General features: G+C 38.5%; 2 protein-coding genes across 5 annotated transcripts in view; one reads left to right on the top strand and one right to left on the bottom strand.

Moving 5' to 3' along the window:
- Positions 1-2,085: 2,085 nt before the first annotated feature.
- Positions 2,086-23,505, top strand: part of RTRAF (RNA transcription, translation and transport factor) — a 32,917-nt gene continuing 11,497 nt past the window's right edge. The window contains exons 1-8 of one of the 3 annotated variants that reach the window (XM_025870047.2): positions 2,086-2,256; positions 3,771-3,895; positions 6,595-6,694; positions 11,747-11,833; positions 12,725-12,813; positions 15,013-15,081; positions 17,308-17,356; positions 17,471-17,790. In XM_025870047.2, coding sequence (XP_025725832.1) covers positions 2,196-2,256; positions 3,771-3,895; positions 6,595-6,694; positions 11,747-11,833; positions 12,725-12,813; positions 15,013-15,081; positions 17,308-17,356; positions 17,471-17,625 — 735 coding nt within the window. In that variant the 5' untranslated portion in view covers positions 2,086-2,195 and the 3' untranslated portion in view covers positions 17,626-17,790. Of the gene's footprint in view, positions 2,257-3,770; positions 3,896-6,594; positions 6,695-11,746; positions 11,834-12,724; positions 12,814-15,012; positions 15,082-17,307; positions 17,357-17,454; positions 17,791-23,505 lie in introns of those variants that run through there. The other 2 variants (XM_025870048.2, XM_073895222.1) reach the window with 2 other exon arrangements.
- NID2 (nidogen 2) overlaps positions 17,898-23,505 on the bottom strand; it is a 58,201-nt gene continuing 52,593 nt past the window's right edge. The window contains exons 16-21 of one of the 2 annotated variants that reach the window (XM_025870044.2): positions 22,277-22,406; positions 21,663-21,834; positions 20,840-20,997; positions 19,862-19,985; positions 18,850-18,962; positions 17,898-18,563 (exon numbers count right to left, since the gene is read on the bottom strand). In XM_025870044.2, the coding sequence (XP_025725829.2) occupies positions 18,553-18,563; positions 18,850-18,962; positions 19,862-19,985; positions 20,840-20,997; positions 21,663-21,834; positions 22,277-22,406 (708 nt within the window). In that variant the 3' untranslated portion in view covers positions 17,898-18,552. Of the gene's footprint in view, positions 18,564-18,841; positions 18,963-19,861; positions 19,986-20,839; positions 20,998-21,662; positions 21,835-22,276; positions 22,407-23,505 lie in introns of those variants that run through there. The other variant, XM_025870045.2, reaches the window with a different exon arrangement.

The following is a 23,505-nucleotide window of genomic DNA, read 5'->3' on the forward strand; positions in this document are numbered from 1 at the left end:
TACAGGTATCCCCTGCTTTTCAAAAGTTTGCATTATGCTACTTCACTTTTACGAAAGACCGCTATCAGCCCCTCTTTTTGCTAATTGTAAGAAATCTGACGGGGATTTTTGCTAGTATAATAAAAGGCGAGAAGCAAAAATAGTTTGCCACTTTTGTTTTGCAGTGAGCCATCCTAGAGACAGTAGCACCCAGAGCAGCAACAGGGGCACAGCCAAGCCCCCTTCCCCAAGAACTACACTTAGCATCTCTGCATCAAGCCTCAGGGCTTTGAAGTCTATCTGTGAGCATCTGTGCTTTATTTTTATTTATTTTGTGCATTCATTAGTGAGATGTGTTTTAAGGTATCAGAAAAGCCTAAGAGAGGTCATTTTTGAGTTCTGGGAACACTTACAATTTTTTTCCATATAAATTAATGGTAATTGCTTCTTAGCTTGCACCATTTATAGCTTATGAAAGTTTTCATAGGAACGCTCTACTTTCGGATAGCGAGGGAAACCTGTATTTTGATCTAACAGCACACTTTACATTTTCCATAAATTATTACTTTCTAACTCTAGATTATAAGTATTTTTTTTTACGTATCTATCTTTGCTATTAAACTTCCTGAAAATGTCTTGTTTTATGCCCCACAAGTGCTAATACAGTATTTAATAATAATCTGTTGAATGAAATGAAACATATAGAATTGGCTTACCCCCAAGAACTTCAGTAGCTCCTCTTTTCATGGCATGAAAGGCTTTTCTTGATCAGGCCCCCATCTCTGCCCACTGTCATATCAGCTGTCATTCTCTCCTACCTTCCAGATCCCATAAGCCCTAGCCCCTCTGGACCATGCTGCTGCTTACTCCTTGCCTTTGTACATTTGCCTCCCTCAAAACACATTACCCTTTGACTGCCTGGTGAACTCCTGGCCATCTTTAAGCCATAGTTCATACTTATTTATCTGTTTATTGCTTGTCTTCCCTTGGTGGTCTTTTAAATGTTATGAAAGTGGGGGCCTGGTCTGTCCTGCTCACTGCTGTCTCACCCATGTCTGAAAACAGGGACTCAATCAGTCTTAAATACAGTAAGTTTTGACTATTTCCAAAAGGCAACAGGGAATCACCCAAAGATACTAACCATTAAAGATACTAATCATTAAAATATTATAAACAGATTTTTGTTTTAGAAAGGCACTATGGTTGCTGTAGGGAGTGGGAGGGAACGGACTGGAGAAGGCAAGACTGACCTTAAGAAATCTGATCATTGGAGTAAGCAAAAATGATGAAGGCCTGATTTGAGGTAGCATCAGTGGGCTGGGAGGAGGTGAGGGATCTGAAACATGAGAGAACAGCAGGAATGGATGATCTATGGGATGCTATGACAGGGGGTGAGAGGTAGTAAAGGATGGCTCCCAGTTTCTGGCGTCAGAGATTCCACAGCTGGTGGTGATGTCTGGAATGATCACAGTGTTACAGTTGTATGTTTACTTGTGGGTGTCTCCCAACTAGTCTGAAAGGGACCTTGCTAAAAGTCTTTGAATTAGCAGTGCAACAAGAGCACCTGTTGGGCACCTGGGTGGCTCAGTCAGTTAAACAGCTGCCTTCAGCTCAGGTCATGATCCCAGAGTCCTGGGATCCAGTCAAGAGTGGGACTCCCTGCTCAGTGGGGAGTCTGCTTCCCCCTCTCCCCTGTTCATGCTCGCTCATGCTCTCTCGCACGCGCGCTCTCTCAAATAAATAATCTTTTTTAAAAAAAGAGCACCTATTATGTGGAAGGCATATAATGAATGAACAACTAAACAGTACTTCTAGGGCCCAATGAGAGGAATGGCTAATAGAAATTCTACATTTACTATTCTCTGCCTGCTCTATCAAGAAGGCAAGCAAAAAAAGAGGAAACTTGGCTCGGAAAACGAGATTAACTGGCTTCCCAGCCGCTTTCTGCCTATTGTACAACCAGGAAGCTGACAATAAAGTTTATTTGAGCGTCGACGTGCCCCGACGTGGCCCCGCCTCCCCAGCCGGAGCCGCGATTGGTGGGTATTCGCCGGCTCCGCCGTTCCTAAGCCCCGATTGGCGAGGGCCGCCGTCATTTCGGAGCGTCCCGGCGCCTGCCCGCCTTTTCGCCGCGTCGCCGGTGCCTGCGCCGCCCGCTCTTCCTCGCCTGTCCTCTCCCGGCCGAACCCGGGGGACCAGAGCGAGACGCGGGGACCATGTTCCGACGCAAGCTGACGGCCCTCGACTACCACAACCCGGCTGGCTTCAATTGCAAAGGTGAGGCGGCGGTCCGAGGCCGGCCGCGCATCTGTGACCCCGCCGGCGGCCGCTTCCTCAACGCCCCTACCTGGGCTTCCCACGGGGATCCTCCGCGGCCTTGTTTCCCCCCGGGGGCGGCGGGGGGGTGCCCTGGCCCCTGGCCCCTCTTTTCTTGGCCGCCAGGCACCTGTTTTCCGCCGCCCGTGCTTGGCTTCGGAGCCTCCTCACCCACTCCTGCCTGGGCATTGCCACTTTGTGCACTTGCTAAACTTCAGTCTCCACCCCCAGCCCCCAGCCCCCACCCCCCCCCCCCAGCACACGAGAGTATTCGCGTTCTTACTTAGCTCTTCGCTCTATCTGCCCGGGTAATTGGGCGATATTTTAAGCACATTGCTGAAATCTGAGGAATGTGCTGAGTAACTTGAAGACTAGTTCACTGGCCGCCAGGAACTAAGGGGTGACTGGGAGGGGGGGTGCAGTCGGAGCCCACCCAGCAGTTTGAAATCAAGAGAGTGCACAGTTAAGTCCAGGACCGACAGTTTTGGGGTAAGCACGCACGGTAACAGGCTTGTGGAGTCGTGCAAAAAAGTTAATAGGTGATCAGGGCTATTAAATTGTAGATGGAAAGGTATTTGGGATTTCCCAGCATTAAAATTTTAAAATGCATTAACATTGCTACCCGTGTTATTCAGTTACTACCCACCACTACTCATTTCTTCCAGAGTTTTTGGCCTGTGGTAGACTAATAAGTTTGAAAGTGATCCCATACAACTCAGGGTACTAAGACCATTGTATAATTCTCAAGACTTCATAATGGAAGCCTGAATTTGAAATTGAAAATTATTTCTGAGCAGTATAAGGGTGTTTTGTTGATCTCTTGGAGAAGAAGAAAAAAAGGGTCAGTGGCAACAGAGCTTCGATCTAGATTTGAATCTTTGGACTTCAGTTTTCTCGTGTGTAAATTGGGGATATTACCTTCCTCAGAAAGCTGTGGGAGGATTAAATGAAATGAATGAACTTTTCTCATGTATGTACTTAGGACAGTAAGTGACAATGGTAGCTTCTACTGTGTTGTCATTTAGTTTCTTGTACTTTGCTATAAATTTTACTTTGCCCAGTTCTCCCTCATTCTCCCCCGCAAAGGAACTGGAATAATAACCAGCACTTAAATAGCAAAACTCTGTGCCAGACACTGTTTTTATATTTATTTTATCTTCATAACAACCCCAAGAGGTAAGTCCTATTATTACGCTCATTTTGTAACTCAGACTGAGGCACAAAAATTTAAGGTGATAAGCCCAAGTTCACACAGCCACTGAGTGTCTGTAGCTAGAATATGAATGCAGGCCAGAATTTGAACAGAACATTTGTTAATCTGTTCATCCAAAACCTGCACTTTTCAACTCCTACTTCAAGCATCTCAGTTAATTTACTATTTGAGTTTTTTAAAAAATCCACGAGACCTTTTATTTGTAAGGAGAAAGTGTTTTTATCTAGTGCTTCTAGTAATTTATGAGATATTTTTGTTGCAGATGAAACAGAATTTAGAAACTTTATTGTTTGGCTTGAAGACCAGAAAATCAGACACTACAAGATTGAAGATAGAGGTAATTTAAGAAACATCCACAGCAGTGACTGGCCCAAGTTCTTTGAAAAGGTAATGAATTAGAAAGTTAAATAAAAGTAGTACAGAGAGCTTTTCTAACAATTATGTGTTGACAGGTAAGCTTAAAATTACTTTGTTCTGGGGCGCCTGGGTGGCTCAGTCCTTAAGCATCTGCCTTCAGCCCAGGTCATGATCCCAGGGTACTGGGATCGAGCCCTGCATCGGGCTCGCTGCTCCTCAGGAAGCCTGCTTCTCCCTCTCCCGCTCCTCCCCCCCCCGCCCCCGCTTGTGTTCCCTCTCTTGCTGTGTCTCTTTCTCTGTTAAATAAATACATACATACTTACTTACTTACTTTGTTCTTTTAAAATAAGTAAAAATAATGATCGGTGTTAGAAAAGCTGGATTTCAGGGATTTAATTTTTTTATTTTTGTTTTTAAAGCAAATCACATTATCTTTTTTTTTTTTAATTTATTTGACAGGGAGAGACAGCGAGAGAGGGAACACAAGCAGGGGGAGTGGGAGAGGGAGAAGCAGGCTTCCCACGGAGCAGGGAGCCCGATGCGGGGCTCGATCCCAGGACCCTGGGATCATGACCTGAGCCGAAGGCAGACGCTTAACTGAGCCACCCAGGCGCCCCAAATCATTATCTTTTACAGGGCTTCAGTGTTAGAAAGTTTTGTCTGAAAACACTGAGATTTCTTAAACGGTGACATGTATTCTATAAATGGTAAAGGTGGCCAAAATCAGATTTTTTCCTTAGACCAAAAGGTAGCAGTAACACACTTTTTTTTTTTTTTTTAAGATTTTATTTATTTATTTGACAGAGACACAGCGAGAGAGAGGGAACACAAGCCGGGGGAGTGGGAGAGGGAGAAGCAGGCTTCCCACTGAGCAGGAGCCCGATGGTGGGGCTTGATCCCAGGATTCTGGGATCATGACCTGAGCCGAGGGCAGACGCTTAACGACTGAGCCACCCAGGCGCCCCCACACTTACTTTGTTAAAGAAAGACACTGACGTGCTTCAAAACTAAGATTATTTCTTGTTTGTGGTTTAACGTACACAGATGTCCATTGTTGTGCACAATATAAATAATCCTGAAAGGTCCGTGTATATATCTTTGTATATATACCCATTTGTATTTTTGTGGCTGGACTAATTTTCCTGTTTACTTAGTGTAACTGTAGTAACAGTTTTGCAGAAAAGGGAATTGTTTCCAAAGTAGAATAAAAATCACATTTTCCAGCATCATTATTTACATTAAACATTTAAATTAGTTATATTACTTTGAAGAGTAAGATATTTTCCTTTAAAAATATGAAAAGTGACTTTTTATTTGCTGCAAAGTGATCAGGTACTTTCTCTTTAGAATCAGACTTTATAAATTAGGGAAATGTGTAAGTTACACACTAGCTCTATGACCACAGGCAAGTTTTACTGAGCTTTCTGTGTCTCAGTGTTGTCATCAGGAAATGGGATAGCAGTGGTTCCTATGTCAGAACAGTGGAATGTATTGTTAATGAGTGATATAGAGCTATGCTTGGCCCATAGCAAGTGCTATATGCTTTGTTATTTCCCCCTGCCTGTACTACCATTATTGCTACTACTGGATTATTTTCTTTAGCTCTTAAAAAGTTTTGTTTGTTTTGAAATTTTTGGTATGTTTAAGACTTGGAAATATGTTGTTAGGATTTTATATTTGTTTATATCACATCTCATGACCCATTCGTGTAACAAGACAACACAGTTTCACAGAAGGGTATTTGAAGAATATAAAAAGTTTTCTACTGAAAAACACCTAGAAGTGACAGTAAAGTAGGATAACTTAAATAAACAATCCAAACAGACATTATCTTTTAAGTTGGTCTCTTTGGAATGATGATGTCATTGTTTAAAGCATGTTGATAACTTTTCGAATTACTTTTAGATCATGAGACATATTTTGAATATCTTTAATATTGGTAATTTTTTTATACTTTGAAGTTAGATTTGTTTTTTGCATCATGACCAAATCTTGTGAATGAAGTGTTTTCTTTAAAGCAGGGGTATAAAATTTTTGGTTAGAAAATGAGTTACAGCTGAAAAGTACTGATTTATTAATTAGGCCCAAAAGGATTTCCAAAGGGGAGTTGCGCAAGTTTTGACTAATGGCATTGTTCCTGGAATGAGATTTTCAGCTCCTAAGAGACCCATTTGAAGGACAGTGGTCACTTGGATATACAGCTTCTGGCAATCATCTAAAATACTTGGTTACATTCTACATGTATGTCACATGGTTTACTCTATTCAGTGGCATTTCCATATTGTGAAAGCTAAAGTTTAGATAATAATTGGTTTATTTGTATATTCTTCTTTTTAAAGTTTTTTTTTTAATTGTTCCATGTGTTTTCAGACCTGAAATCAGAAAGTTTTAGGTTCAAGTCCCAGATCTAAGTTGTGTAAATATTGGCAAGTTTTAACTATCTAGGCCTTTTTTCCTCATCTGTAAAATAAGGAAGTTGTTTTAGAACAGTGGCACCCTTCCTGGAATCTGCAAAAGTAAAAATTTCCAAAAGCATGATGGAAATACATTCTTTAAGTGGTACATTTAAATGTTTCCTTCCTTTGGATTATATAATTGCATCAACAGTTTAATAATGTAAATGTTGTTATATTCTTAGAGCTCCAAACTAAGATCTCTTTCAACTCTACCATTTTTTTCATTCTCTGATGTTATAGTAATAATGAAACTAGATATTTTTTTCTTCACAGTATCTCAAAGATGTTAACTGTCCTTTCAAGATTCAAGAGCGACAAGAAGCAATTGACTGGCTTCTTGGTTTAGCTGTTAGACTTGAGTATGGAGATAATGGTATGTTTTGTGGGGAACGTGTGTTTTAAAGAGAGGGAGAGGAAAGGCGGGGGCAAAAGGAGTGTGAAAATGTAGGGAACTTACCAGTTTGAGTTTCTTTGTCTTACATTGTTTTACCTTGGGTTTGTTGTAAATAAGTTTTATATATCCTCATTTCCCTTTTAGCATCTATTAAACAGTTTACTTTTGTAATCATCCTTCTGTGTCCAGCTCTCACCCCCCGGTAACTCCCAAATTGTCTAGGAAAGAGTTTTCTTTTCAAAAATTATAGTCTTTTATCATAAAACATGAAAAGCAACTGTTTTTCATTGGTATTTAGATTTTTCTTTTAGAACTTGAGAATGGTGTCTCCTGGTAATTGTCTTCTCACAAAGCAACATTACGTTGGTAAATTGTATCTTTCACAGTCTGTACCTTAGCCTTCTGGGTTAAATTGTTAGAGCCCCAGAATTGATAAGGATTTCAGTGTTGGTTGCAGCAGGTAATTTCACAAGATACTGAAGCATACATTTAATGCCAATAGGTACTATAGGCCAAAATATGTTTCTTATTTATGCTTTGTGTTGTTTTATTATAGATACTTATATTATCGGAAACTTTTGAATATTAGTACCTGTAGTAAAAAAAAAAATTAGTACCTATAGTTAAAAAAAAAATCCAGTTAACTTGTGTTTCCTCTCATTAGACCATTTGATTTTGAAAGGCCTGCCAATGTCTAAATGCAAATCCAATTATCTTACCTGTATCCTCTGAGTTTTATGTTCTCTTCTATGGGGCTGTCACTTCCAGTCCTTTTCGTCTTCTGCTTTTGAAGCCTTTTTTTTTTTTTTTAAGGTTTATTTATTTTAGAGAGGGCATGCATGTGTGCACACAAAGTCGGGGGTTGGGGGAGGGACAGAGGGAAGGAACCTCAAGCAGACTCCCTGCTGAGTGTGGAGCCCAAGGCGGCTCAGTCTCACGACCCATGAGATGGTGACCTGAGCTGAAACCCAAGAGTGGCTCAGTCGTTAAGTGTCTGCCTTCAGCTCAGGTCATGATCCCAGGGTCCTGGGATGGATCCCTGCATCGGGCTCACTGCTCAGCGGGAAGCCTGCTTCTCTCTCTCCCACTCCCCCTGCTTGTGTTCCCTCTCTCGCTGTGTCTCTCTCTGTCAAATAAATAAGTAAAATCTTTATAAAAAAAAAAACAAAACCCAAGAGTCGGATGCTTAACCACCCAGGCGCCTCTTTTGAAGCCTTTTTGTCTTCTCCTTTTTCCTCCCATTCTGTCACCATCCATCTTTTCCGATGTCCATTGTACCTTTTCTTCTTTATTCCCACTGCTATCACCCTGGTTCAGGCTCTTTGTCATTTTCTGCTGAAATTATTGTAGTATCTTTCAAACTCATCTCCTGTTAGTTAGTGTCATCCTCTATTTTCATCCTCAAGGCCCACCAGGCTTACTTTTTGAAACATAAATGTTTTAAAATGTTACGCTTTGCCTTCAAAGAACAGCTCTTATTATATATTCAGAAACACCATTGCTTTTCCTTTTTCTACAGAAGGAGCTCCAGGTCCTTTGGCCTGGTATTCAAGGCCTTTGAATACTGGTATCTAACCAGTATTCACATACTTGACATCCCAGCCAGACTATATATAGAGTGCTGTTTCCTGTTTACATCTTTTTTTCTCCCCTAGATTTCTTTGCTTACACTTTTCCTTGGCCATTATGCCATGTCAGTCTATCTCTACACATCGAAATTCTATCTATCCTTGTAAGATCCAGCTTAAATGCCACCTAGCAACAATAATATTTTTTCTCAACTTTCATAGGTTTTAACTCTATGCCTTGTATAGTTTTTGTGTCATTCATCACTTTGTATTTTGCTTTATATGCCTTACTTGCCTCATTGTTTCCTATGTAGTACCTCTATTTATTATTGATGCTGTAACAAATTACCACCAAATTCAGTGACTTAAGACACAATTTATTTTACAGTTTTGGAGGTCAGAAGTCCAACATCTGTCCTACTGGACTAAAGTGGTTCCTTTTGGAGGCCTTATGGGAAGATCCATTTCTTTGTCTTCTTTGCCTTCTAGAGGCTGCCTGCATTCCTTATCTCTGGCTCGTTTATCTTCAGATTTATAGCATAGCATCTTCAAATCTCTCTTGGGACTCTGCTTCTGTTGTTACATCCTCTCTGACTCTGCTCTTCATGCCTCTTGTAAGGATACTGTGATTATATTGAGCCCACCTGAATATAAGCCCCCTCCCCCCCCATTTCAAGGTCCTTAATTTAATCATACATGCAGAGTCTGTTTTGCCATGTAACGTAACATAATCGTAGGTTCCAGGAATTGGGACAATGGACATCTTGGGGCTGGGGGTTTGGGGAGGCAGGGGACCAGTCATGATTTTACTGCCACAGTATCTGACACAGTAGATGTGCTTATCATCTTTAATAAATGTTTGGTGAATATAGTGTATGAATGTTTATGTATACTGATACGGAGCATCAACCAGTGTTTTTTGCTGGTTTCTCAGACTTAAATTTCAGAAGCGTCATGGCAGAAATCTTAAGGAAAACTCTAAGGCTTTCTTTACTTTCAATTTTAGTTTAGAAAGAAAATACTTGTGATTCTCTTCCTTTAATAAATAAATGTAATCATAAGCCTTGGTAGCATTAGTTGATTTTTAGGGTCTTTAGCAAAATCTTTATCTGTTGTGGTCTGAGTTGGCAGAAACTCTGTTAATTTGCAACAAAATTTTCTCCAGCTTTTCCAAAGTGTTTTTCAGCTATTCCCAAATAAAATTGTTGTCACATCTCAGTTTATTTCTGTTTTACCCTTTTTTAATTTTACTTGTACTGTTTTTATAATACTGCAATTTAGGTTACCTAGGTACCAAGAACAGTAGATGCCATATGATTGTGTGTCCCTACAGTTGCCTGTAGCTCTTAAGTACATTTATCTATCAGTGATAGCATGATCTTTTTTAGTGGGGAACAAAACCCAAAAAGTGGGTTTTTGTATCTGCATTTGTATCTGAAGTATGGTAAATTGTTTTATATTGAAAAATTATAATTGAATTTTATGTGAAACTTTAGGTGAATTATAGTTTAAAAGTAGGTAGTATCAAAAGCATATTAAAAGTTTAAACTAGAAGACAAGTTTTTGTTTAATTTTTTGGAAAAAGGTTTAAAGTAGTAATACTGTCCCTTATCAATAGGAGGTGCTGTTGCTCTTTTCTTTTACATTAATATGTTGCATTCTTCTTGACTTTTAAGGTATTTGAATTTTGTATTATTTGATGAAACCATTGTGGATTTTTATTATCTCTGCCTTAACACTTTTTGAATCCTTTCATTAGCTTGTCAGTTAAGGTGATTAAAATCTGACTTAAATGTTTTTCTTTTAAATTCTTTGACATAATTTCAGATTTACAGAAATTGCAAAATAGCACAAAGAATTTTTACATTTCCATATTTTGCAAATGTTAACATTTTATTTCATTTGCCTTATTGTCTATGTACACATATACATATATGTAATTTTTTCCTCAACCATTTGATAATAAGTTGTGAATGATTCTTTTCCCCTTACACACTTCAGTGCATATTTCCAAAAAAAAAAAAAGTCTCACATAATTAGAATAAAGTACTGACTCAGAACGGTTGTATATAGCTGTTATTCACATTTCACCAGTTGTCTCAATAATGTTCTTTATAAAAGCAAAAAAAAGCAATCCTGGACCATGTGTTTCATTCAGTTATTATATTTCTTTAGCCTCCTATCATCTGGAACATTTACTCAGTCATTATTTGTGCTTCTTTATGTTGACATTTATAGAATGTCTCTCAGCTTGGGTTTGTTTGATGTTTCTTCATAAGTAGATTCAAGGTTTGTACTTTTGTTAAGAATAACACAGAAGTAATGTGTTCTTTTAAGTTAGTGATATGCCCTGTTACTGGTCATGTTGTTCTGATCACTTTGATAAGGTTTCTCCACTGTAAAGTTAATATTTCCCCCTCTGTAATAAATATGTATCTTGTGGGGAGATGCTTTGAGATGATGTCAGTATGCTTCTGCTCCTCAAACTTTACCTCTACCTTTAGCTTCCATTTGATTATTCTTGCCTGAGTCAATTACTTTGTTGATGATGGTTGCTAGAGGTGTTTTTCTAATTTCATCATTCAGTCTACATTTATTTGTTGGCTTTTTACTGTGAAGAGGAACTTTTCCTTCTCTCCAATTTATTTGTTTAAATTAGTGTAGGTATGTGTATTCTTATTTTACTCAGTGGGCATAATGGTTTTTTTGTTGTTGTATATTTTGATGTTTACACTGTTCTGATTTGGCCAGTGGGAACTCCTTTAAGCTAACCCCTGTCTGACTTAAAGTTTAACGCTTTTATTTTCCCTTCTGTTTCAGTTACAAATCACAGAAACACTGTAACCAAAGATTGCATTTTGGGCATTACTTTTAGTAAATTATTATTATATACTTAACATTTGTAAAGTCTTTTTAAGTATTGTTAAGTATTTCTCAAGTAAAAATAATAAAACCTGCCTTTGGAATTCTAAGTTTCAGGTCTCCATAGAATTATTTTAGGTTTATATATGATGGTGTATTTGAAGTGCTGATTTTTTTAGAAGGCAAGGTTTTTGGATTCCATATATGGCATTCAAAAGATTTGGAAAGAAACTTTTTAGTGAATTTGTATTGAATCTCATGTAACCTATACCTACCTTCCTCCCACTCTTTACCCCTGCTAAGTTTCTGAGCAAGCTGTAAATGCACACCCTCTCTCCTCAAACTTAGATGGAGTTTGAAATGTCTTACTTTTGCAAATGATATTGAAGAGATATTTGTATAGATATTTCGGTAATCATTTTAGCTTAATCAGAAAGCTACAGTCACATTGTCTTCTGATGGATTTTTTAATAGCACAAAATAACTTTGCATGAGTTATCTTAGTCTTATCACTTTGGCTCAGGTAACTTCAGTAAATAAGCAATGTTTATTTTATCTTAAGGTACAGTTCTACAAATTGTATTTTTGCCTCTGTTTATAGCTGAAAAATACAAGGACTTGGTACCTGATAATACAAAAAATGCTGACAATGCAGCTAAAAATGCAGAGCCATTGATCAACTTGGATGGTAAGTATGTAAGTGCATAAAAATAATCAACTTTTTTGGTCCTTTAAATGTTCTTTATTTCCTAAAATGAGGAAGCCTGGGTTTCTTTGGTTTTAGTAAATTAAGAGTGCTTTATGTTGATGTTTTAATCTCTGGGTTTTTTTTTGTTATCATTTACAAGATGTTTTCTTCCTCCTCTTATAGCTGAGTATGTGTTAGAATGCTTTTTGATCTCTTCATACTGATTTGGGGGTTTTGATTTGTATTTAATCAGTGATTGTTTGCCTTATGCATTGATTGAATGCATAAAATATTTTTTCTAATCTAATGACATGAGACAAGTGGTAAAATTTTTCATCATTTTCGCTTCCAGATGCCTTTAAGTATTCTCTTTTTAAAAGTATAAAGTTTCTAATTCTATTATAATTAAGTTACTGTTTCATGACAGATTCATTGTGACCTATAATTTACAAGTTACTTTTATGAATTAATAAGCTCCTTACCCTTATGAATTAATATGCTGCTTAGACAGACTGTTGCTGCTTAGAGAAAAGGTTTTGGGAAAATTGTCCATTGAAGGGGTCCAGTTTAAAATTAATAGCTTTGGGAAGAAATATTACTTAAAATTGCTACATAAATGTGCCTTGCAGGAAAAGTTACAGCACAATCCTTATGTGAGTTAACATAGTTGTTGGTTTGCTCAGTGTGGCTGGCTTATCAATAGGGAACCCATTGATCTGATCAGCTTACCTAGTTGTCAGTGTCCCTACACTGCTCTTAGCAGCAGTTTTAAAAACAAAGATTTTTTTTGTTAGAAAAATTAAAACTTTTTTTGTAGGTTTATATGCTTATATATATGTCTGTAATTACATGCTTGCAGAGCTATAAGTATCCATTTTTAATCTTTTATAGTAAATAATCCTGATTTTAAGGCTGGTGTAATGGCTTTGGCTAACCTTCTTCAGATTCAGCGTCATGATGATTACCTGGTAATGCTTAAGGTTAGTTTCGTATTCTTGATTCTTGACAGTAACTGTATGTAGAAGAAAAACCTCATTTTCTAAAAATTACCTATGTTTGGTATGTAGATGTATGGCTAAATGACTGAAATGTGGAGGAGTGTGGGACTTAAAGCAGATTTCATGATTCCATCTGTTTTAGATTATCTAATAACCAATATGAAAGCGTGTTTACTTTGTGCCTGCTTTTGTGCTCAGTCCTTGGCAAAGATGATTTCATTCAGTCCTCCCAGCAGTCCTGGAGGTAGTGAAGGTAGATGCTGCTATCCTTTCATTTTAATATGAAGAAATTGAGACCTAAAGAGAATAATGTGCAAGATGACACAGAAAATGAGAGAGCCAGATTTTAATCTAGGCCCTGTGACCAAAACTTTCATTCTATTAGCAGAATCTATTACCTTCCTACTTATATTTAGTCAATCCTTTTAAAGATTTGTGATCTGTATTCACTAAGATAATAGAAAATGCCATATGAGTCATGGTGGATTTGGTCAAAATCTCTTTGAGGACTGAATGTTTTTGTTTTCCTAGTGCTCCATCCTACATAGGCCACTCAGTTCATACCTATACTTAAGGTAACCCAGTGATCTGAACGAGATCTCTTATTTCTAAGAGGAAAAGTATACTCCTACTTCAGAAGATTATGTAACGTAATTGTGATAGTACAGTGGGCCAGGATGGGGGGGAAGGGAGTAGTATTTAAGATAATTAAAAGATTCCAGACTTAGAAATTATTACTGATTTTATGAGAAATTGAAAGAGCGTTTGACTATACCTTATACATGTAAATTACTTTAATCTACTTTGCAGTAAATTTAATAGTTAAATTCCATTCTACCCACCAGAGATTAGCCATAACTTATCCTACTCTTTTTAGGATTGTATGTACTAAATGATAGTTGTAACATGAGAAAAACTGTTTCTAGATTATTATAATTCTCTATACTGAGTCTGCATGTTAACTCAGATTTTCTCAACTCAGATTGGATGCCAAGAGACAAAAAGTTGGGAGTTGGTAGAACATGTGACTCTTGATCTCTCAGGGTCATGAGTTTGAGCCTCACGTTGGGTGTAGAGATTACTTAAATGAATAAAAACTTCTTAAAAAGAGACAAAAAGTTGTTTTTATTGAAATTTAGCTCTTTCAGAGGCTTGTTCCTTGCTCAGGCAGTTATGTATATTGCTTTGGAACAGTTGTGCAGTGGTCGTGTCACCTTTAATCATAAACTGAGTGAGAAGACAAATAGACTAGCATATTTGGGTTACTTTGTTAGACTTTAAAACCCCAAAGGAAAAAAGTATAAATCAGCAATAATCAAAAGCTTTATAAAATTGTAAGCTGCATGTTTGGAGTTATTTTAAGTAGCATTCAAACAATCCACGACAGTATGAAAAACATCTTGATAATTTGCCACGTGTGAGAATCAATGTACTGACTATTGGGCAACTGAACTGATTAATAAATTTGTGACTCCTATTAAAGACTGGTTTAATGGTTCTTTTTTAAATGTAGCATTTGGCTTCTTCTAGTAATAATTTTTCAAGTTTTTGCACTTGAGTTACAATTGTTATCCACTAATTAAAATTCCATTTAAAAAATCTTATTTTTTGAGTGTGCATGAATGCACTTGTGTCTGCCATAATAAAATGCCTTGGTGATGAAGAAAAACAGTGTGTCGTATGAGAGATCTGAAAACATTTTACTATAATTAAGTGAAAAAAAATTAAGGATAGTGTGTATGATATGCTACCCTTTGTGTCAAATTTGCACATGTGTGTGCATTTATACTTGAGCATGCTTGTAATATAATAGAATCCTTGTAAGGATACATAGTAATCTGGTTCCAGTGATTGTCTGGAGGGATGGTTGAGGCTTGGGTAGGAAGGAGACCCTTTTTTTTTTTTAAACCACGTATCCTTTGTTTAAAAAATTTTTTCGTGTGTATAAATTACCTATTCCAAAAAATGTTTTTAATTGTTGTGAGCATCTTTCCACATTATAAAGTATTAAAATGAAAACTTTCATTCTATTAGCAGTTTTGTTTTTAATTTACTGGTGAATTTTGTTAATGAACTAGGTGATTCTAACTTCATCAAACTGGGTATCCTTATTCTCTAGACTCAGAGCAGAAAAGATGAACAGCCAATAAAAAGTCAAAAAACTATTTTTGCGTTTCTTAGGCAATTCGCATTTTGGTCCAGGAGCGCCTGACCCAGGATGCAGTTGCTAAAGCAAATCAAACGAAAGAGGTATGCGTTATTTTTTAAATAAATTTTAAATTATTAATGAAAGTTTCTTCTGGTATTGTCATGAGTTTAAATTTTGTATGTATCTGCTTAAGGTAACCATTCTTTGTTAGAACTGCCCAGAGAAAGGGTAGCTTATTTCAGTGGGATTGAATTTGGTTCTTAAGCAAATTGCAGCCATTTTTGAGTGAAAAACTTACTTCACACCTTAAAGCAGCTATCAATAGCCCATCCACAGTCTACCAGCACAAACCACTGCACATGCCCAGTGGTTTATTTAAGAGAATTTACCTTGTAAAATTTACTGGGTTATTTTGACTCATTGCTGGAAAATAGAACACACGTTGTCTTTCTTACTAATTTCCTTCTTTTGACTTAAATCCTGTCCTTTCTCTTTTGTTTCTTCAGAGAAATCTGTTCTCATTTTATTCACATTTCCTAGTATCACTTATGAGAAAGTAACTTACCTCAGGCCACCTAGTTGGTAAGTGGTTGAGTTCAGGCAGTCTGATTGAAGAGCCAAGTGCTCTTACGGTAGTTGGGGACAGAGGTCTTTGTGTGAAGGCCTGCATGAGCTAGTTGACCACCCCACGTGAAGGGGTAGGGGCGTAGAGGCTATATTAGACTGTACCTGTCCTCTTTCAGTCCTGCTTTGTGGGCTGCGGAAACTACACACCGTAACTATTTTTCCCTTAATTCTGCGTTATTTTAGATGAAGTGCACTAGAAATCCAAATACTCCGTCGAGTCTCACTGACTGTCTGGACAGTGCACAGAATGTCCTCAGGGGTTAGCAGCAGCAGCTGCGGGTGTCTGATAGCGTTTCTTATTGTGCATAGATACCGCAGTGAGTGCCTTGGGCACAAGGGACATTCTTGATTTTGGTCCTTTTTTGTCTCCCCTAATTCCCCGGTGTCTTTTGTCCTCTGATCTCATCTTTAGCAGGGCCCAGCAGTGTGAAAAGATTATTAACGCCAGGGCAGTGTAGTCCCCCCTGAAAGACACTGTTTGTTTTAAAGGCTCTTATTGCTTATTAATTATGTATGAATCAGGCCACTGGAAGTTGGATTAAAGATCAGCTTCTTTCACCCACACTGTAGAACAGTTAGTAAATTGTTCTGGCATAATAAAATCATTCATTCATTCATTCAGCAAAACTATGCCTTAGGTTTGAAGGCAGTGTAAATAAGGGCATAGCCAGATCTTTTTGCTCTTGTTTGCAAAGTAAAATTTTATTTTCAGTGCTCCAAGTCTTAAGTTTAGATCATCTCAAGGTACCATGCTCTATAGTAATACAGAGGAGAAGTTCTTACAGTTAGTGTTCTTGTTTATAACCATAATTAGCATTTGGTCAGGATCTTTAGGGGTAGCTGTTCCTTGGTGGTCTGTTGGCAAATAAAATGAAAACAAGACTGACATAGAAAGCCACTCAGTGCAATTCTACTTGTTAGCTTTGATTGCTGAATTTACATACCCGTTTATTTCTTCATTACATAATGTAGTATTTGAAAGCAGTTGGAGCCTAGGTAGATTTGCATTAATAGATTAGGCAAGAACTGAGTAGTGACAGCTTAGCATTTTGTAACATTGAAAGTGTAGATTTTATACAGTACACGATCAGCAGAGTTTAGACTGCCTCTTCTTGTTGTTACTGTGAACTCCGTAGAGTTCGGCATCATGGTCACCATCTTTGGCGTACCTCTGGAGAGCTGCTGGCGGGTTAATTAAATGCTTTAGAACCCATTCCGTTTCCTAGATTTCAGAGTAACTTCCAAATGAACTCTTAGTGAAAGTTAAATTATATATAGGTAATCTCGTAATCATGCTAGCTGAAAAAAAGGTAATAGATGTTTTAGATTTTGTATAAAGACAATGTGATGTAATCCTATTCCATTGCCCTGTACTCTGCTGCTTTACTGTAGCTGAAAGAGGACAGAGCAGCCCCGCTCAGTCGCCCTTCCATAGCAGCCGCGACAGAGCGTAGCCGTCAAAGGAGCTACTGTTTTATATGCCTAGTCTTAAAGGAGGGAATGAGTGATGGAACTAGCTTCCCACTACATGCAGGGGGCATTCTTGCACTCATCAAAAAGCAAATCTAGAGAGAGAATTCTCCACCCCCTTGGCACTGCAGCTCAAAGGGCTAACAGAATAGCTAGCTTAATTCAGTTACAGATGAGAACAGAACATGATTCTTAACTATAAAGTTTTATTTTGTCTTTTTTTTTTTAAGGGCTTGCCTGTTGCTTTAGACAAACATATTCTTGGTTTTGACACAGGAGGTGAGTGATTTTGTTTGAATTCAAACTTTTTAGAGACTAGGTGAATATTTGGGGGAGACATGGGCAAGTAAATGGTCTTGAATACTGATTTAACGCAGTTTTCTTATAAAATAGATGCAGTTCTTAATGAAGCTGCTCAAATTCTGCGATTGCTGCATATAGAAGAGCTCAGAGAGCTACAGACAAAAATTAATGAAGCCATAGTAGCTGTTCAGGCAATTATTGCTGATCCAAAGACAGACCACAGACTGGGGAAAGTTGGAAGATGAACATTTTAGGATTTCAGCTTCTCACCTACTTAGTACAATTGGGAACCATTTACACTCTGGCATGTGTTTGGAAATCAAATGTCACATTTTCAAGGAAGAATCCTAGAAAATTGTTCTCGAGATTTACCATCATTGCTTTTTCTTTAATAAAGTTCAGGAAATGGATTTTTTTTTGACTGTTATGTTTATGTATCTATAATGCCGACCCCCAGCTTTGTTACAGAGACAATACAGATATTCAAATCATAGGAAAACAAAATATTTTATTGGAGTAATCTAGAAAATTTGAGAATTGTTACATCTTTGGTATTTATAAATGTAGTAACTTCTGTGGGTAACTATAGAGGGACTTACAGAATGAGAAGATACAAATTGAAACATTCTAGCACCTTTTAATATAAATAGAAATGCAGTGATGCAGAGGTAAAAACAAAAAACCAAACTTAGAACTTTCGCTGGAAAACTATAAATAAGTTGTTTTTCCCCACCAGCTGTGCATAGCCTTCTCCAGGTCAAGGCTTAGGGTCTTTAGGATTGTGTCTGTCTTTACATGGATAACCTTGCTTGATTTCTTGGCCAGAAAATTAGATTTAAAAAATTAGATTTAGGGTTGTCACATACTCTAATTGGTTCTTAGTTGAATGAACTTGACCTTTTAAATATGATAGAAATGTTTATAAAAAAATTGCTTTAATCAGCAGCAATTAAAATTGTTACTTTTTAAAACTTGGGGTAACTTGCTTTTCCAGAATACAGTAGTAAAGATTGAGGTATAAACTTTTCACAAGTTTTATAGTCTTTTTGTCCTGAAAGTGTTCATCTTGTAAGTCCAATTCCTTTTTCACTTTCTTCACCTTTGTTTGCAGTAAGTGTTCTTTAGGGTCCAGATTCTGATTGTAAACTCCCAAGTGCTTTGTGATGCCATATTTACTTTCTTCCTGTGAGGAGAGGTGGAAGGAACAGGGGGTGAATATTTTATAACCAGTTGGAACAGCAAGTACGGTTAAGGGGAGATATCCTAATAGGCTGACCTTTTATGTGTATAGTTAAGCTAGGTAGACTAGACTTATGGGTGAACAATCATTAGTACCCTATGTGTTGGCCATTAACTTTTCCATTCAAAGTGGCTCTCAGTGGCAGCTGTATTTGGGCCAGAGGTAATTGGTTACCAGATACAGCCTTCTCTACCCTGGTCCAAAGGAGCAGCCTGAGCATTTTATTTACCTGTTGGGCAGTAGGGATAGACTGCAGTTATCCCATAGAGATGAGATCGCTGCTCTGGGAGATACTCATCAGCAAACTGGCCGCTGTCTCTGTTTACTGATATGACACCATCCCTGGTAACAGAAAGGAAGAGTAAATTCGTAGGATTTAAGGTGGGAAAGAGAAAAAGTCACTTTCAGTAGCTAGCTAGCCTTCTAGAATGTATTTTTTTTAATTTAACCAAATGTGTTTTGACTCATTTAGATTCAAAGATTTTCTCTATCACTGGTTCTCAAAGTGGTCCCCAGACCAGCATCATGTGGGAACTTGCTAGAAATGCAAATTCTTGGGCCTCAGCTCAGACCTACTGAATCAGGAATTATGGGATGGGACCTAGCACTATGTTTTAACAATCCCTTGGAATGATTCTGATGCCACCCTAAAATTTTGAGAACCACTTGTGCAAATCAGTGCTTCTCAACCCTTGCTGAACAAATTACTTGAGGATCTAGTAAAATACTGATGCCTGGGCCTCCTGCCAGACCAATTAAATCAAGACTGCAAGGGATGGGGTAGAAGGGCTTAGACATCTAGATATGTTTTTAATGTTCCTCCTTGGAGAACTAGTCTAAATTACAGTACTTTTCCTTCTCCCAGGTGGACAACTAATATGTCCATAATGTCATTTTTTAAAAAATCAATTTAAATCACACAGCTAATAGAGCTCATGGTACCACTGAAGTGTAGTCTTTTATTCTCTGAAGATCAGATTTAGATTAATGTACTTCCTTTTTTGGATAGTTTAGTATCAGTTCTGCCACTTTTGAGCAGCGTGTGAGCAATACCATTAAGTATGATTTTAAAAGCAATAACGCTTGAACAATGTTATCTACTAATTAAGACATAATGAAAACTTCAGTGAAAAGCTTAATTACTAAAGTCATTAGTGACATTAGGTAAAAGGTCATAAACGGTGGTATGTCTTCCAGACTAGTTTGCCTTTTCAGGCTTGGCCAGGGTGTGTCAGGCTCACCTCCTCCAGTCTGTGTGGTAGAAGTGATCTGCATAACTGACAATACTGAAGGGGTAGTTGAGGTTGTTCTGAATGACGCGACGTCCAGTCCCATCAGGTAGTGTACACTCCAGTTTTTTGGTTCCTTTTAAAACACCAGAGAGGGAAAATGAGATCTTTCATACCATGAGAAAAGAAAACTTTGCCAAAAATTGTAGCAGGTAGAAGCCTTCTGAAAGGAAACAAAGGTAAAATAGGAAATAAGACGCTTTAATTATATACAGTGATACAAATTAGAAACTAAAATTTTCCTATTATCACTCTTCAGTTTGTTTAATAGCATTCTAGTTTTTAGAATTTAGACTCTTGATCCTTTCTTGGAAGACAGGATTGCATTTTTTTCTCCGAAAGTAGGACATTAGAGATAAACTTTGTTCTAATTAATTTCAAGTGTCACCTCGTAAATTGTAAACATAACATCTAGATAAATACTTGCCCTTCATAAGCAATGTATAATGCTTTTTAACTAAAATCCTTAAATATTTTTTAAAGACCTGTTATTTCCTAGATAGGAATTAAAAGTAGCTAAAATGGTAACATGGCTCATGTTTTTCAGTGTAAAAGAAGCAGTCTTCAAAATTTTGCAGTACCTAAACAAGTTTCTTATGGAACTTGGCTTTAAATTTCAAATAGTTTTTAAAAATGTAACTTTAAAAAAAAAAGGTGAGTTGGACATAGTACTAGCCCTCAAATTACCACCTAATTCACAGACCACCACCACCACCACCCCCGCAAAACCCCAGGAAGGATTATAAGTATCAATACAAAGTGTTCTTTAACAGTTTATACACCTACTAAAAGGAGTAAGTTCTGTGCTATACTGTTAAAAATTTAAGCCAAAAGCTCTACATGATGGGATCTGGTTTTGTTGTAAACTCTGAGGTAGAGAACGGCCCTTAGGGTAATTAAGTGCTGTGTGTTCACTGCCATCAGTAATACCTGCGTCTGCCCAGCAGAGCAGTTTGGAGAAGGGATCAAAGGTTAAACCATTAGGCAGTCCAATGTCTTTATTCACCAGAATTCTTCTGTTTTCTCCTTCTAAAGAAGATGTTTCAATTTTGGGAGCTTCTCGATTCCAGTCCGTCCAGTACAAGTTGCTGTGGGATAAATTAAATATAGTGAAAATGCAGTCCAAGAAATAAGTGTCGGTTTCAGAGTTTTGGTTGCTTTCACCATTTAATGAAGATAAACCTAGGATTTCAACACTAGGATTTCCTAATGCACTGCTGAAGGAGACCCGCCTCATTCCAGGTTAAGTGTTAGGCAGCCTGGCCTGATCATCTGATCCGCATCAGTCCCCAGTCCCTCTCACATAGTCTCTGAATTCTCTGTGTGTTGTACCACAGTCTTAATAATTTTCTAGTTTATTCATTAGTTTACTACCTTCCTTCCTCCTAGAATGTTCTCAGCATACCAGCCTGACTAGTAAAGCAACAGATATTTAAAAATGTCCTAATACTGGCAAAAAAAAGAAAACCTTTTGTTCACTTAACTAAGTTTGTCAGTTTCAACAGTAGGTAAAATTTCTTTTCACTTTAAAAAGTATACCAAGTGCTTGTGTGGGGAAGGGCAAGCAGTCATGAAAGAATGGACCTTGTCTTTGCCTAGAACAGTGTCTACACCCAGTAGATCCTATATACTGTTAAATTCACACATTGGAGCTTTTAGGCTCTTGTTCTGACCCTCCCCACATGGCATTTAAAATCCAAGGGCTTCAAATTAAGATCTACAGGAGGCAGGGGAATCAGGAAGCCCAGCTGACCCTTGGATTGGATCCACAGCAATGGCCCGAGGATTCACCAGGTCCGTGTGGAAGAGGGCTTGGCGCTCAGAGCCGTCCAGCCTGGCCCTCTCTATCTTGTCCAGGCCACTGTCCGTCCAGTACATTGTTCGGCGGAAGTGGTCGATGGCAAGTCCTTCGGGGCTTATCAGACCTGGAAATAGAACAGTGGCAGGACTGGAGCATTTGCAATATGAAAAGGGAACTTGAAGTGGAGAGAGATTCTAGGTTTGAAAAGTTTAAAAATGAAAGTCCTGAGAGGCTCTCAGTTGCAAGGAGCAGGTTAACAGAGGAACTTGTTCTGCCACCTCTGGTTCTCCTCTAGACAAACACACCGGCCTGATGGCACCAGGCATATTCACAGTGCGGGGCCAGGCAGCGTCAGCTGTGGCCACCCTGAGTTCTCTTGGGAGCCCTGTTTCTCAGTAAGAATCACCTCCTCGTTTCTTACCTATGAATGTGTGTTTACAGAGGGGCGGGGCTGGTATGGTACTGGTACCACTCAGTGAAGTGACTCGTATGGCACCTGACCTCCCCTTTTGCACTTAGTAGAGTCAGATGAAATACAAAGGGGTCTTCTGGAGGAAGTCTCTGACCTGAGTTGATGATCGTCTCAGGCTCTGCTCCTGGTTCCAGACTGGCACGGCTGATTGTCCGTCCAGCAACATCTGTCCAGTACACCATCCTCTCGCGGCAGTCATAGTCAATTCCCACAACTATGGAGCCCTTTGTGGAACAAAACATGAAATTGGAAGAATTAGGACTCCTTGCGTTTCCCTGGAGCTCGCGCTCAGCCGCCTCTCGCATGGCTGTAGTGAACACCCCGTAATGTAGTCTTAGGGGCAGCTAAGCAGCGTGGTTACACAAGTGGGCCTGGAGGCGGACTTCTGGGGGCCCGGCCAGGCTTAGCTGCCGACCAGCTGTGCGACTTAACCTCTCTATGCCTGCGTTTGCTCATTCGCAAAATGAAGATAACTGTATTTTATAGTGCTGCTCTAAAAATTAACACCATAAATTCTTCCACAGTGTCCTAATCAGTCATTAGTCTATAGCAAGTGCCTAATCGCTACTAATGCCAGCACTACTAAAATGATCTCATGGAAAACCAGCCCCTTTAATGATTAAAGGACAAACATTATTAGCAAAGTAAGTTCTTAATATTTTACTGGGCAAAAAAATATGTTATTCCTTCCAAATGGTATCTGCACTTTTGAACAGCCTTTCTAAAATTCACCAACATATAATGACAGAATCTATTCCCCTCCCCCTGTGAATATAGTCTTTCCCCCCGAGGTGTCATCCCTCACCCCATCTCTCTCCCTACTACAAAGTAAACTTTTTGGTTGTACGCGTAAGTAAAAGTCTCCAGTTGGATGGGTTAAGGAACTGGAGACTGGTGGTCACCAAACCTCTGGCTAGGAAGGTCTTCCCTTCTTCATTGCTAAATAAAATGTCGTTTTTTTTGTTTTGTTTTGTTTTTAATGCTGAGTCTGTGATATTTCTTTGCAAAACTCTGCACAGTACTTGCTTCATTCAATTTCCAACTCAGACTCCTGGTCTGAGAAACTGAACAGATGTGCAAAGCCAACATCTAGGGGCCATCTGGCTGTCCCTGAGATCACACCAGTTCCTGGCTTGCCTAACAGAGCCTTCTGGGGCTGGCTTGACATGCCTCTGGGAGCAGAGTCAATATAAAAAATACTGAACAAAGCCGGATTTGGCTCCTGTGAAAAAGTGGGCAGTATATATGGAAGGATCTGAAGGTCAAAGTATAGTTTCACTTGAAAAGTAGAAGTCCTCTGTCTCAGGCAGGAATGCACATCCA

Source organism: Callorhinus ursinus, unplaced genomic scaffold, assembly GCF_003265705.2.
Source record: "Callorhinus ursinus isolate GAN/ISIS: 27379988/994484 unplaced genomic scaffold, GSC_fseal_2.0 scaffold8, whole genome shotgun sequence".
NCBI lineage: Eukaryota > Metazoa > Chordata > Mammalia > Carnivora > Otariidae > Callorhinus > Callorhinus ursinus.